The 13,887-nt window shown below is 38.5% G+C and overlaps 1 protein-coding gene across 1 annotated transcript in view; it reads right to left on the bottom strand.

The window, feature by feature from the left end:
• The window catches only part of LOC140196631 (ADP/ATP translocase 4-like), a 35,676-nt gene that overhangs the window by 3,897 nt on the left and 17,892 nt on the right, over window positions 1-13,887 (bottom strand). Inside the window, exon 4 of the mRNA XM_072256146.1 lies at window positions 9,393-9,547. Coding sequence (XP_072112247.1) covers window positions 9,393-9,547 — 155 coding nt within the window. The remainder of the gene's footprint in view (window positions 1-9,392; window positions 9,548-13,887) is intronic.

Raw genomic sequence — 13,887 nt, 5'->3', positions numbered from 1 at the left:
CTGATTGAATTTTTTGAGGATGTAACTAAACACATTGATGAAGGTAAAGCACTAGATGTAATGTATATGGATTTCAGTGAGGCATTTAACAAGGTACCCCATGCAAGGCTTATTGAGAAAGTAAGGAGGCATGGGATCCAAGGGGCCATTGCTTTGTGGATCCAGAATTGGCTTGCCCACAGAAGGCAAAGAGTGGTTACAGACAGGTTATATTCTTCATGGAGGTCGGTGACCAGTGGTGTGCCTCGGGGATCTGTTCTGGGACCCCTACTCTTTGTTATTTTTATAAATGACCTGAATGAGTAAGTGGAAGGATGGGTCAGTAAATTTGCTGATGACATAAAAGTTGGGGGTGTTGTGGATAGTGTGGAGGGCTGTCAGAGGTTACATCAGGGCATTGATAGGATGCAAAATTGGGCTGAGAAGTGGCAGATGGAGTTCAACCCAGATAAGTGTGAGGTGGTTCATTTCGGTAGGTCAAATATGATGGCAGAATATAGTATCAATGGTAAGACTCTTGGCAGTGTGGAGGATCAGATGGATCTTGGGGTCCGAGTCCCTAAGACACTCAAAGCTGCTGCGCAGGTTGACTCTGTGGTTAAGAAGGCATACGGTGTATTGGCCTTCATCAATCGTGGGGTTGAGTTTGGGAGCCAAGACATAAAGTTGCAGCTATATAGGACCCTGGTCAGACCCCATTTGGAGTACTGTGCTCAGTTCTGGTAGCCTCACTACAGGAAGAATGTGGAAACCATAGATAAGGGTGCAGAGGAGATTTACAAGGATGTTGCCTGGATTGGGGAGCACGCCTTAAGAGAATACATTGAGTGAACTCGGCCTTTTTCCCTTGGAGCAATGGAGGATGAGAGGTGACCTGATAGAGGTTTACAAGATGATGAGAGGCATTGATCGTGTGGATAGTCAGAGGGTTTTTCCCAGGGCTGAAATGGAGAGCACGAGAGGGCACAGTTTTAAGGTGCTTGGAAGTAGGTACAGAGGAGATGTCAGGGGTAAGTTTTTTTTTTATGCAGATAGTAGTGAGTGTGTGGAATGGGCTGCTGGTGATGGTGGTGGAGACGGATTCAATAGGGTTTTTTAAGAGACTCTTGGACAGGTACATGGAGCTTAGAAAAAATAGAGGGCTATGGGTAACCCTAGGTAATTTCTAAGGTAAGGACATGTTCGGCACAGCTTTGTGGGCCGAAGGGCCTGTATTGTGCTGTAGGCTTTCTATGTTTCTAACTAACAGGCAGGATAGACAAAGGAGTCAGTCATTTACTTCGATTTTCAGAAGACAAGGTGCTGCACACGAGGCTGCTGAACAAGAGCCCATGGTATTTTAGCATGAATAGAAATTTAGCTGATTGGTAAAAGGTGAAGATTGGGTCTATAGGGGGCCTTTTCTGGCTGGTTGCTGGTGACTAGTTGTGTTCTCAGGGGTCAGTGTTGGGTCAGCTACTTTTCACGTTTTATGTTAATGATCTAGATGATGGAATTGATGGCTTTGTGGCCAAGTTTGCAGATGGAACAAAGATAGGTGGATACAATTAGTGTTGAGAACCAGGGAGTCCGCAGATTAAGAAATGGGTAAAGAAGTGAAAGATGGAATACAGTGCAGAAGAGTATGGTCATGCTCTTTGGTAGAAGGAATAAAGGTATAGATTATTTTCCAAATGAGGAGCAAATTCAGGAATTTGAGGTGCAAAGGGACTTGGAAGACCTAGTGCAGGTTAATTTGCAGTTTGAGTTGGTAGCAAGGAAGGCAAATGCAGTGTTTGCAGTTGTTTTGAAGACTATAATACAAAAGCAAGGGTGTAATGCTATGGCTTTATAAGGCATTGGTCAGACCACATTTATAGTGTTGTGGGCAGCTTTGGGCCCCATATCCAAGATAGGATATACCAGCATTGGAGAGGGTCCAGAAGTAGTTCATGAGAATGATCCCAGGAATGAAAGGTTAATGTATGAGGAGCATTTGATGGTTCAGAGCCTGCTATCGCTGGAGTTTAGATATGGGGAGATCTAATTGAAACGTACTGAACATTGAAAGGCCAGGATAGAGTGGACATGGAAAGGATGTTTCAAAAAGTGGCGAGTCCAGGACAAGAGGGAACAAACCTCAGAATAGTAGGATGTCCCTTTAGAACACAGATGAACAGGAATTTCTTTAGCCAGAGGGTGGTGAATCTGTGGAATGCATTGGCACCAGACACACAGAGTCTAGAGGAGACAAAGATACCACGATACACGAGCCAGAAATGGAAAATGACAATGATACTGACACAGATTTGGAACCCTTTATGTTGAATAAGCCTCATCTGATAACTCAATTTGAGTTAAATGATTTGGTCATAGACCTGAGTTTGTCAAAGGCAAAAGCAGAATTGCTGGGTTCTAGACTGCAGGGATGGATTCTGTTGTTCACAAAAGACACAAAAATTTCTGTCTTTCGCAGCCGCCAAGAAGATTTGGCACAATTCTTTGGCCGGGTAGTAATCTGTATTTCTGCACTGACATTAATAGTTTTTTGACTGTTTTGGGTTCCCAGCATGATCCACAACAATGGTGTCTTTCTATTCTTTAGCATTAAGCCTGAAAGCTGTGCTGTTACACAATGGCAATGCCCACCCTTCAATACCAATCAGCTATGTGATACACATGAAAGAAAGCTCATGAAATTTGGAAGTCTTGTTGAAACACATACAGTACAGCAACTACAACTGGAATATCTGTAGTGATCTGAAAGTAGTAGCACTGCTATTAGAATGCAGCTCAGATACACCAAGTACTGTTGTTTCATTTGCTGTGCTAAAGAACCTCATTACATTAAAAAGGATTGGCCACTCCGTAAGCAGTTGGTTCCACGGCAGAAAAGGGTGGCACATAAACCACTTGTAGATTAAACAAAGATATTTTTGCCTCCTCTTCATATAAAACTGGGGCTAGTGAAAAGTTTTGTGAAAGCGAAGAACAAGGAAGGTGAAGGAGTTCGATATTTGAGACAGACTTTTCCTAGAATAACTGATGCCAAGTTTAAGGAAGGTATTTTTGTTGGTCCACAAATCAAACAGGTCATCAATGACACGTAATTCAAAGGACTTCTAGTAGGACCAGAGAAAATTGCATGGAAGGTATTCAAGGACATTGTTGAAAATTTTCTTGGCAACTACAACGCACCAAATAACATGCAGCTGGTTGCCAATATGCTTCAAGCACACAAAAACATGAAGTAAAACACATCACTAAAGATTCATTTTCTGCATTCCCATTTATACTTCTTCCCTACAAATCTTGGCACTGTCAATGACGAGCATGACGAAGGGTTTCACCAGGACACTGTAGTCATGGAGAAATGTTATTGGGTCAACTGGAATCCATCAATGCTGATTATTTTGTTGAACACTTAAGCCAGAAGCTGAGTACAAATGAAAATGATCAACCAAACATTTTCAGCTTAATTGAACTATTGCAGTGTCAGCACTGTTATGCAATTAAAGGCATTATATTCAATAAAGTAAATTTCTTGTCTATCCAACTTCCTATGGTATACAAGTAGTCTGAAGTTATATGTGTTCAGCTTCAAGCGGTCTGTCATAACCATAGAAAATTCTGAGGAAGCAACACTTCTGAAAAAAATTGCTGTCCAGTGTAATGAACTGGTTTTACTTTGTTGTGAAGGTTTAATTTCAAGGTTGTTGAATAAAGAATTCCAGAGTTTCCATTGTACAGCAGTGAAGGGATGATGATCTATTTCTAAGCCAGTATAATGCTTGAATTGAAGAGAAATATGTAGATGTTGGTGTGAGAGATACCATTAAGAAATCTTGGTGAGTTTTAACAGTATATTTTTAAATGCTAAACAATGGCAACAAAGTACACAAGTGATGGATGTATGCTTAGTACAGATTTCAGTCAAGTGAAATGCTTTGTTGCAGATGCAGTTGAGTTTCTCCAGGTATTGCTGTAACTCATCACCTACAGTAGACAATTTGAGACTACATTCCAACATACTCCTAGAATGAAAGTAATCAAAATTTTGGTTTGATTGATACACCACATTCACCAAATAATACAGCTTTTCTTAGAAATCCGCAGAGTTGATATGCTCCCCGTTTTTTAATATTTATGTCTGCAGGTCCAGTTTATGGTTAATATTCTTTCAGAATGATAATGGTAAGGAAGTTGGTTATAACAACACCGCTGAAAGTAAAGGGGAAGTAGGCAAAATCTGCTTAGCGTTTAGCATAGCACAGCCAGTGCTTGACAGCTCCAGTGATGTTCAGTCATGACCTTCAGAGCTGTCTGTGTGGATTTTGCACTTCTCATGATTGTTTCCTGTTTCCTCCCACATTCCTAAAGATGGGTGGGTTGAGAAATTACTTGGGCTTTGCAAATTGCTCCTTATGCAGAGATGAGTAGTTGAACTGGGACATCTGACTGGAATCTGAGATGGGAGGAATACAGTAGGCTCGCTGTAGGAATAATGTTAGTGGGCATTTAGTGATTAGCATGAACTTTCTGGGTTTGCACTGCTCATCATTAATCAGACCATAGCTAAACAGTGACCTGTTATCAGTGCATGATGCACACATTGCTTCACTATTGTTTCAATTGAATTGAAGACAGTGTAGTAGCATCAAACATTTCTCATTCTCATTTTAGAATGGTGGGAAACACTGGAGATGATTGGTTATAGACCACTACACTGACAAATTCCTGGGTTGAGATGAATGACCTCCCCAACCTAAATTATCTTTTATGCTTGTTTGATATAAGCTAGAGGAAAGTTTTGACCCTGATATTCAGATATTCATTCACTTCAGTTTTACCAAGGTTCCCTGATGTGTCAACTTATCAAACATTGCCTTCAAGTTAAGGCAGCTACTTTGGCGCCAAATGGTCTTTGAGGAATTAGTGACTCTCAGTCAGCAAGTTTGTTCTGGTGTACAACAGCTTCTGTCACTTTGCCAATTATTAAGAATATACAGATATCAATAAGCTCGATAGAGTGCAGAGAAAATTTACATGGGTGTTGCTGGGACTTGAGGACCTGGATTACAGATATAGGTTGAATAGGTTAGGACTTTATTTTCTGGAACAGAGGAGAATGAGGGGAGATCTTATAGAGATATACAAAATTATGAGGGGGTAAAGATACAGTGAATGTATGCAGGGTTTTTCCACTGAGGTTGGGTGATCTAGAGCTAGAAGTAATAGGTTTAGGCTGAAGGGTGAAAAAGGAAAATCTGAGGGGGAGCTACTTCAGAGGATGGTCTGAGTGTGGAATGAGTTACCAGCAGAAGTGGTAGATATAGTTTTGATTGTAGCATTTAAGAGAAATTTGATAGGTACGTGGATGAGAGGTATGAGGGGCTATGGTCCAAGCGCAAGTAGGTGGGACTAGGCAGAAAACCAGACCAACTGGACTAAGTGGTTCAAAGGGAATACTGTTGTGCTGCAGCGCTCTATGACTCTATACAGACGGGATGGTAATAACCTGTTTTTTTATGTAGTAAAGAGATATCTGGGCAATTTTCCAAACAGTAAGAATGTACCATGTGATTATATCAGTGGATAGGGTTGCAACTAGTTTTGGAGAATAAATCTTCAGCATTATAGTCAGCATTGCCATAAAGCTTTTCATTGTTCTCAAATGTTTCCTGTAATGTCATGGAATGAGGCACGTCAACTTAAAACATTATGTTAGATTTTCACCTGATGACTCAACTTTCAAAGTAGTGACATACGAATAACTGAACATTGTGTGCAAAGTATGATAACAATAATGATTGAGGTACATTAGCAACTTGCAAAATAATGATAATAGTACATGCAACAGCAGATAAAATGAAACCCAACTCCATCAATAGTTGATTTGCATTGCAAGTAATTGCAAGAATGTCTGCTGCCATAGAACCTTAGGGGTATCAATCAAGTATGTATGGGCAGACCATATACCTAACTACAATGACAATTTCCTGGATATTTTACCCATTGTTAAGGAAACATAGAAATGGAACATAGAAATGACAATTCCACTCTAGTTCTCATTTCTCAATTAAGCTGTAGCCAACACAACATCTCTATTCTAAAGGGCTGTCAGCGCTGTGCAAAGCATGTTGTGCAGTCTTTGCTGGTTCTATATAGCTCTGAACCCAAAATGTCACAAGCAAAGCCCATGTCAGTATCAGTCCTTGGATCTGTTATCTCTGCTAAAGTCACAAACTAAGTCACAGGATGCACAAGTTAATTTATCAAAAGATAGATGCTGAAAATATCCATAGCAGCATCTGTGGAGAGAGAAACAACAAATGTTTCAGGTTGATAAGCCTTTCATCAGAAATTATCATTACTTAGGTGTCAATTTCTTTTAATCGTGGGAGCTCACACTCCTACAAATAACCTTGTCATTATTAACCTGAAATATTGGCATTATTACTCTCCACCGATGATGCCTGACCCACAGGGTACTTTCAATATTTTCTGCACTTGTTTCAGATTTCTAGATCATCTTTTGCCTTTTCACTTAAGTAATTTTCTGAAGATGTGCACATGGATTTTAATAAGCTGTTAACTTTTTGAAAGATGAAATGCATTAAAAACTCAGTATTTGGAACTTTTTTAAAATAAGGAGGTCACTTCTGCAACTTAAATTCCCAGTATTACTTTTCACTTGCTGCATCATGGAGGGCAATAGAACTGGTAGATATACTGTATAATCAACATAGACAGGGTTTAGGCCAATTTTCTGGAATGGGAGAAGGGTGAGAAGCAGAGGAAAGATGGGGTACAAAAGGGGCTGAGGATTTTGTCTTTCTGTTAATGACTGAAGATTACTTACAGCAAAGATAATCAAAACTAATGAAGTCCTCATCAAAATAATGATCAAACATCTGCTTGTCTTTGCAACTGGACTGACACCTTGACAACTTCTGTACTAGACTTTACAGTAAAAGGTAAAGGCAATGGCACATCCTAAAAGTTCTTGGATATGTAAGCCTGCTTCTGTCTGTAGGACCAGATTTCCCGTGTGATGTATTCAACAATGTTTATCAGTACTTAAGTAAGGCAGTGCAGTATCAAATATTCAAACAATGTAATCACAATATCTTTGTTAATGTGCATTTAATGCATGGATCAGCACACAATCCAGAGATTTATTTGAAGAGTCTAAATCATATTTTAAAATGTAAATATTTAAATAAATAAAAATGTTTAATGGTATATATGACTCTGGTATTGCCTGACAATCTCTTGAAATCAGTATTTATAACTCTGCCAAAAATTCCTGGAATGATTGACTGCGAAAATTCTAGAACAATCAATCTTATGAGTCATATAATAAAGATTTTGTTGAAAATTGTTCTGAGTTGAATTAAAAACAAGTTTACGCCAGAAACTTCTAAACTGCAATATGGGTTTATTTAGGATAGAGGAACTAGGAATGCAATTTTCATACTACGTATGCTTTCAGAAAGGGCAATTGAATATCAAAATGATGTCTTTTTATGTTTTATTGATTTCACTCAAGCATTCGACGAAGTGCAACATGAAAAATTATTTCAAATTCTTGCTAAACTAAACATTGACGGAAGGGACCAACAACTGCTTCAAAATTTATATTGGAACCAAACGGTGGCGGTAAAAATTGATGATAAAATAAGCAGTTGGACTAAAATTCAAATAGGAGTTAGACAGGGATGCGTTGCCTCACCGAATTATTTAATATCTATAGTGAAATGATTCTCAGAGAAATAGAAGACCTAGATGGGATAAAAATTGGAGGTGCTAACATCAACAATGTAAGATATGCAGATCATACCACCCTAACAGCAAGTGCTGCAGAAGACCTACAAATCCTCCTAGACAAAGCAGTACAAACAAGTGCAGATCTTGATCAAACCATCAACTGTTAAAAAAAACCAAATGTATGGTAATATCAAAACAGCAGGATACTCCCAACTGCCAATTGTACACCAGTAACCAAGGGATTGAACAAAATACCAACTTTAATTGCCTTGGTAGCTTTATATCACAAGATGCTAGAAGTAAAGTAGAAATAAAAAGAATTGCCATTGCCAAAACCAACTTCTAAAAAATGAAACCCATTTTTACCAACAGACACATTTCTATAACAAGGCTAAGGCTACTAAAATGTTACATCTGGTCAATCTTGCTGTATGCTTCTGAAACATGGACTATAGCACCAGAACTCCAAAGAAACTTAGAAGCAACAGAAATGTGGTTTCTTAGAAGAATGTTGAAAATATCATATAGAGATAGGGTAACTAAAGAGATAGTACTCCAACGTGCCCATACAAAAAGATCTTTAGTAAGAACATTAAATAAGAGGAAACTTAAATTCCTGGGCCATGTCATCAGAAAGGGAGAAATAGAATGCCTTACATTACAAGGTCATATGCCTGGGAAACACGGAAGAGGAAGGTAAAGAAGAAAATATATGGACACTGTGAAAGAACTAACAGATCTAAGTGTGTGAGATATCATTGACGCTGCGTGGGATCGTTCCATGTGGAAAGCGTGTAACGCGCATGGCACATGAAGAAGGAGAAGAAATCATATTTAGGAATTGATATTAGTCTGCAATTAGAAAACATTTACCATATGAGTGAATTACCAAGCAGTCGCTTAATTAGCACAACACTACTACAGCTCAGGATGTTCTGGAGTCCGGAGCCATTCTGTTAGGAGCCTTTGTACGTCATCTCTGTGGAATACATGGTTTTTCTCTGGATCTTCCCACAGTACAAAGATGTGCTGAGTAGGCTAAATGGTCATTATAAATTGCCCCGTGATAAGGTTAGGGTTAAGTGGGTTTGTTGGGAATTGATGGGGCGGCATGGCTCGAAAGACCAGAAGGGCCTACTCTATACTGTATCACTAAATAAATAATTGATGTAATTTTTCTTTTGTTTATAGATTATTCAACAATCCAAACAAAATCACGGTTTACTTGATATAAATTTGTGGCTGAAATAAATTGAAGCATGTTCATTTGACATTCTAAGAATTAACCTGAGATTCAGAAACCTATATTAATCTGAAACACATCAAAAATATATGTATAGAGAAATCATCATGATTTACTTGAATAAAAATACCCAAATGAATAATAGGTTAACCCAAAGCAAAAAAAAAAAATCACAAAATGCTAGGGGAACTCAACAGGCCAGTCAGCATCTATGGAAAAAAGTACAGTTGACATCTTGGCCCGAAACGTCGACTGTACTTTTCTTCCCATAGATGCTGCCTGGCCTGCTGAGTTCCTACAGCATTTTGTGTGTGTTGCTTGGATTTCTAACACCCGCAGATTTTCTCTTGTTTAATAAAAAATATCAGCTTATTTAGAACATAAATATTTTAAAAGTCACCTTGATTGTGTCATAGCATCCGAAGTAGGAAGCTCGATATACAATGATACCATTCACTGAAACAGCAAATCCTTGATAAAGACCTCGAGGCCCATCTCGCTTTGCAATTTTCATGATGCAGTCAGCAAGACCTGTAAATTGCCTTTCCTGAGGACCTATACAGTTTAAATGCACACTCCAGTTACAATAAAACATTTTTGAGAGACAATGCATAAGATTCTTCTGCAAAATTAAATGGATAACTGTTTAATTAAAATGCTGGACCAATGAGTCATATATTATATAAATGGAATATATATAATAATACAGTAAAATAAAGATAGTGCCAGACCAGCAGTTTTTTTAGTTTGCTGTTATTTTGTTAGTACTCCAGTAAACTTAAAATTAATCTCCACCTCCTCCCATCCCGCCAGTTATCTGAGCCAAAGCACCAGGAAGTATACTTGCTGCAGGATGGAGAGCACCTGCTGCTTTCCTTGCCTATTAATGATTTGTAAATTAGTCCTAACGTTAAATTTGTTATGCCACTCTACTTGCAGCAAATGGTTCACTTTTACTGTCATCTGTTTAAAAAAATCTTTTAACAGGGTCTCTGCCTTTTATTGAATAACCATGGGTGATTGGTGTTGATTTTAATCTTCAAGACAACTAACCAATATTTCTTCCATTGCATTCATCAAACCACTATTGCTTTGTAGTGATGAAATTGATCATTTGATATGCATAAGTATTTGTGTTTTGTCTTTTTATGGCACTAACTGTTGAATGACTAAATCTTAACACTGCCAATTATTGATGGCATTGAGTGTTTCCTCCTTCTCAGACACATTACCATCATATATATCTTTTTTGATTTTTGGGAGAAATGGTAATTGCAAAATTCTGTAAGAATTATACAGTAGTTGCAAAGAAGCACAAACACTGCTATCCAATACGACACTCTGATGAGGACTAACATTCATTTGGAGGTTTGAGTTGCATTGCCATTAAGTGTAATTAGCCAGTTACAAACTCACTATTGCAGGGGTCAAGCCGGTATACATCTACTACACACCATTTATGTAGACAGACTATAGCATTTCAGATACTGACTCCTTGGGCCTTATATGATTATAACAAGGTGTCCTTAATTAGACTCAAATCATCTTACCATTAAAATAATAAACTATTCTTTCTTGATTTGCTTGTTAAATCTCCATCTTAGCTTTCAGTAATTCACATCCAAGGACATCCCGGTCCCGCTGAACATCAATACCTTTCAATCTCTCATTATTCAAAGGATTCTCCAGTTTCTATTTTGTTTTAGCAGTTAACATGATAGTACAACAATATAACAAGATGGAGGATATTCTCAGCATGGAGACAAGAAGCTTCAATAAGGGTGAAGTAATAGTGGAAGTAAAATTTACTAATACCATGACAAAAGATGCATTTGCAAGTAGAAGACTGGTAACAGTGAAATCAGCCAGAGTTTGGTTCTACCCTGGCAGCTAGATCTACCCATGTCTAACTAGACTTGCAAGCCTGTCAATGGTAGTGTTGCTGAACCATTCGTGGATAATGAAATTCCTTACCCACTGTATATTCTATGCCCTGTGTAGAGTCACTGAGTACCAAATATTGTACAATGAAAAGCAGCACAAAATTATCAGTTAAGGGAGGACATTAGTTACCATAACCAATTTTTTTTTTGTTTCTGCCTGATTTAATGGCATGAATCTTCATGTAGTACAGCTCTGTGTTGTAACTTATCTTGCTAATTCAAGTGGGTCTGTTCTGTCAGAAGGTCATGGAGAAATCTGAAAGATTTGGTGTAACTGTACAATTTAAGTCATTAAAATATATTCCAAAAAAGGTATATTTTTAAGTTAAGGGATATGGAGAGAAGGCCAGAACTGGATACTGAAGTGAATGAATAACCATCAGCATGTTGAGGGCTAGATGGAAATAATATGTTGTTTGGAAGATATTCCTGAAGCAAGTAACCACCCTCATTATTTGCATTTCCAGCTGACTAGAGCCAACCATAGATCCAAAAAACCATCCATGAAACCAAGTGATAGCAGGGACATGGTTGACATACTCAGTAACATGTAACCGCCAAAAGAAGCCCCACACAAAAAAAGCTCATTTGGTAGCACATACTAATGCACCCCTTGTTTTACTGTCTATCTAGGTCAGGGTTTTTCAATGCTTTCAATTTATATCTGACATTAAACAGTACTTGAAATTTTTAACAATTATTTTCTATCTAAAAATATCATATAAAGCACTTATAATACGAAATACATTTAAATACAATGTTCTGTATTCTTGCTTTTGTATCCTGCATAATTACAATCACCATTCAAGTAGATGTGCTTCCATTATCTCTGCAGATCTAACTTGGCACAAAGTTCAAGAGGAATTGCCAAGTGTAAGTACTATGAAATCTTAGCTAACTTCTGCCTCTCTCTGTAGAGCCCAGCATAGACAAGAGATCTTGGTAATAGTTCAGTGCTCCTGCACAAATGAGTGGGTCCTGAACCTAAGGAGCCTTACAATTCCATGCAAACCAGCAGAATGTATCTGCATAATCTGGGCCACTGTGCTTAAATATTTTATACAAATGGACGGGCAAATATTAATCAAAACTCTGTTTAAGACCTGGAATACATTAGGCTTCTAACTTCCTTCTCTGAAATGGTGAACCACTTTAGATGGAATAGTTAATGGGGTAGCTTTCTGGTCTCTGCTTAGCTGTTTGCTTCTAAACCATTGGGGAAAGGCCACCACTCTCTAGTGATGCAGTTAAAAGTAAACTCATATTAGACAGGACAAGAATCTGGGCCTACATCCAGAAAATGATTCATTTAATTAAAATAACTTCTGAGCCACTTCCTTTGTGAAATGCTTTTCTAGACAATGTTTAAACTTTACATATTGGTTGATAACTGACTAATAATTTATTATTTAAGGTACCAAATGTAATTATCTTTGAAATGATAGTAAGATGTTCACGATCAGGACATTTCTGTTTTAATCTCTGCCATGACTATAACCCAAATTCACCACTTGTATAGACTTCTATATGTGCTTCAATTTCTCTGTTCTTTTCTGCAGAGACTTTGGATCTTTCTCCCTTGTCTCTTAGCTGTAGCTAACTCCCATGCCAACTTTTGATTTCTCATCCTTTGGATATTTCTCACTGTGCCTAATCTCTTACTCACAATTTTGTCTTTCTTTCATCCTCCTCCTTTTCCACACCTGGATCCCTCTCAAATAATCCCACATGGGCATTCAGTACTACTCTTTCTTTCATCCTTCACTCCATCTCCTTGGTTAACAAATTCAAATTATCTTGATTTTTTGTTCGCCCCATGCTCCATTGCTCTTCTTTAAGAAGAAATCCTGGACACTGCAATTTTCCCCCATTCTTCTTTACAAAACTGTTTAAGCTCTGTCAGATTGCATTGGGACTGTGAGTGAACAGCCCTTATCAAGTCCCCTGACAAATTCTCTATTGGATTGAGGTCTGGACTCTGACTTGGCCACTCAAGGATATTAACTATGTCGTTTTTTATGCCATTCCTGTGTAGCTTTGGCTTTATACTTGGGGTTATCGTCTTGCTGGAAAACAAATCTTTTCCCAAATGTTCTCTTGCAGACTGCATCAGGTTTTCCCTGTATATTGCTGCATTCATTTTACCCTCTACCCTCACAAGCCTTCCACTGGCTGCTGCAATGAAGCATCCCCACAGCATGATGCAGCTGCCACCAAGCTTCACGCTAGGGATGGTGTATTTCTGATGACGTGCAGTGTTTGCCTTACACCAAACATAGCATTTAGTCAGATGGCCAAAAAAGCTCAATTTTGGTTTCATCAGACCAGAGAACCTCCTTACAGCTGACTTCAGTCACCCTCATTCCTTCTGGCAAATTCTAGCCAAGATTTCATGTGAGTTTTTTTCAACAGTGGCTTTCTCTGTCATTCTCCCAGAAAGCTGCGACTGGTGAAGCACCCGGGCAATTGTTGTTGCATGTGTAGTCTCTCTATCTCAGCCACTGAAGCTTGTAACTCCTCCAGAGTTGTCAAAGGTCTCTTGGTGGCCTGCCTCACTAGTCGCCTTCTTGCATGGTCGCTCAGGTTTTGAGGACGGCCTGCTCTAGGCAGATTTACAGTTGTACCATATTCTTTCCACTTCTTGATAATTAACTTAACTGTACACCAAGGGATATTCAGTGACCTCAAAATTTTCTTGTATCCTGACTTGTATTTTCAATAACTTTTTCGCAGAGTTGCCTGGAGTTTTCTTTTATCTTCATGGTGTAGTTTTTACCAGGATACTGACTCACCAGCAATTGGACCTTCCAGATACGGGTGTATTTTTACAATCAATTGAAACACTTTGACTGCACATAGGTGATCTCCATTTAACCAATTATGTGACTTCTGAAACCAATTAGCTGCACCAGTGATGATTTGGTGTGTCATATTAAAGGGGGGAGGGTGAAT

The sequence above is a fragment of the Mobula birostris genome, chromosome 4, assembly GCF_030028105.1.
Source record: "Mobula birostris isolate sMobBir1 chromosome 4, sMobBir1.hap1, whole genome shotgun sequence".
Taxonomy (NCBI): domain Eukaryota; kingdom Metazoa; phylum Chordata; class Chondrichthyes; order Myliobatiformes; family Myliobatidae; genus Mobula; species Mobula birostris.
Note: the sequence above shows the minus strand (reverse complement) of the source record. Positions and strands in the feature narration are given on the sequence as shown.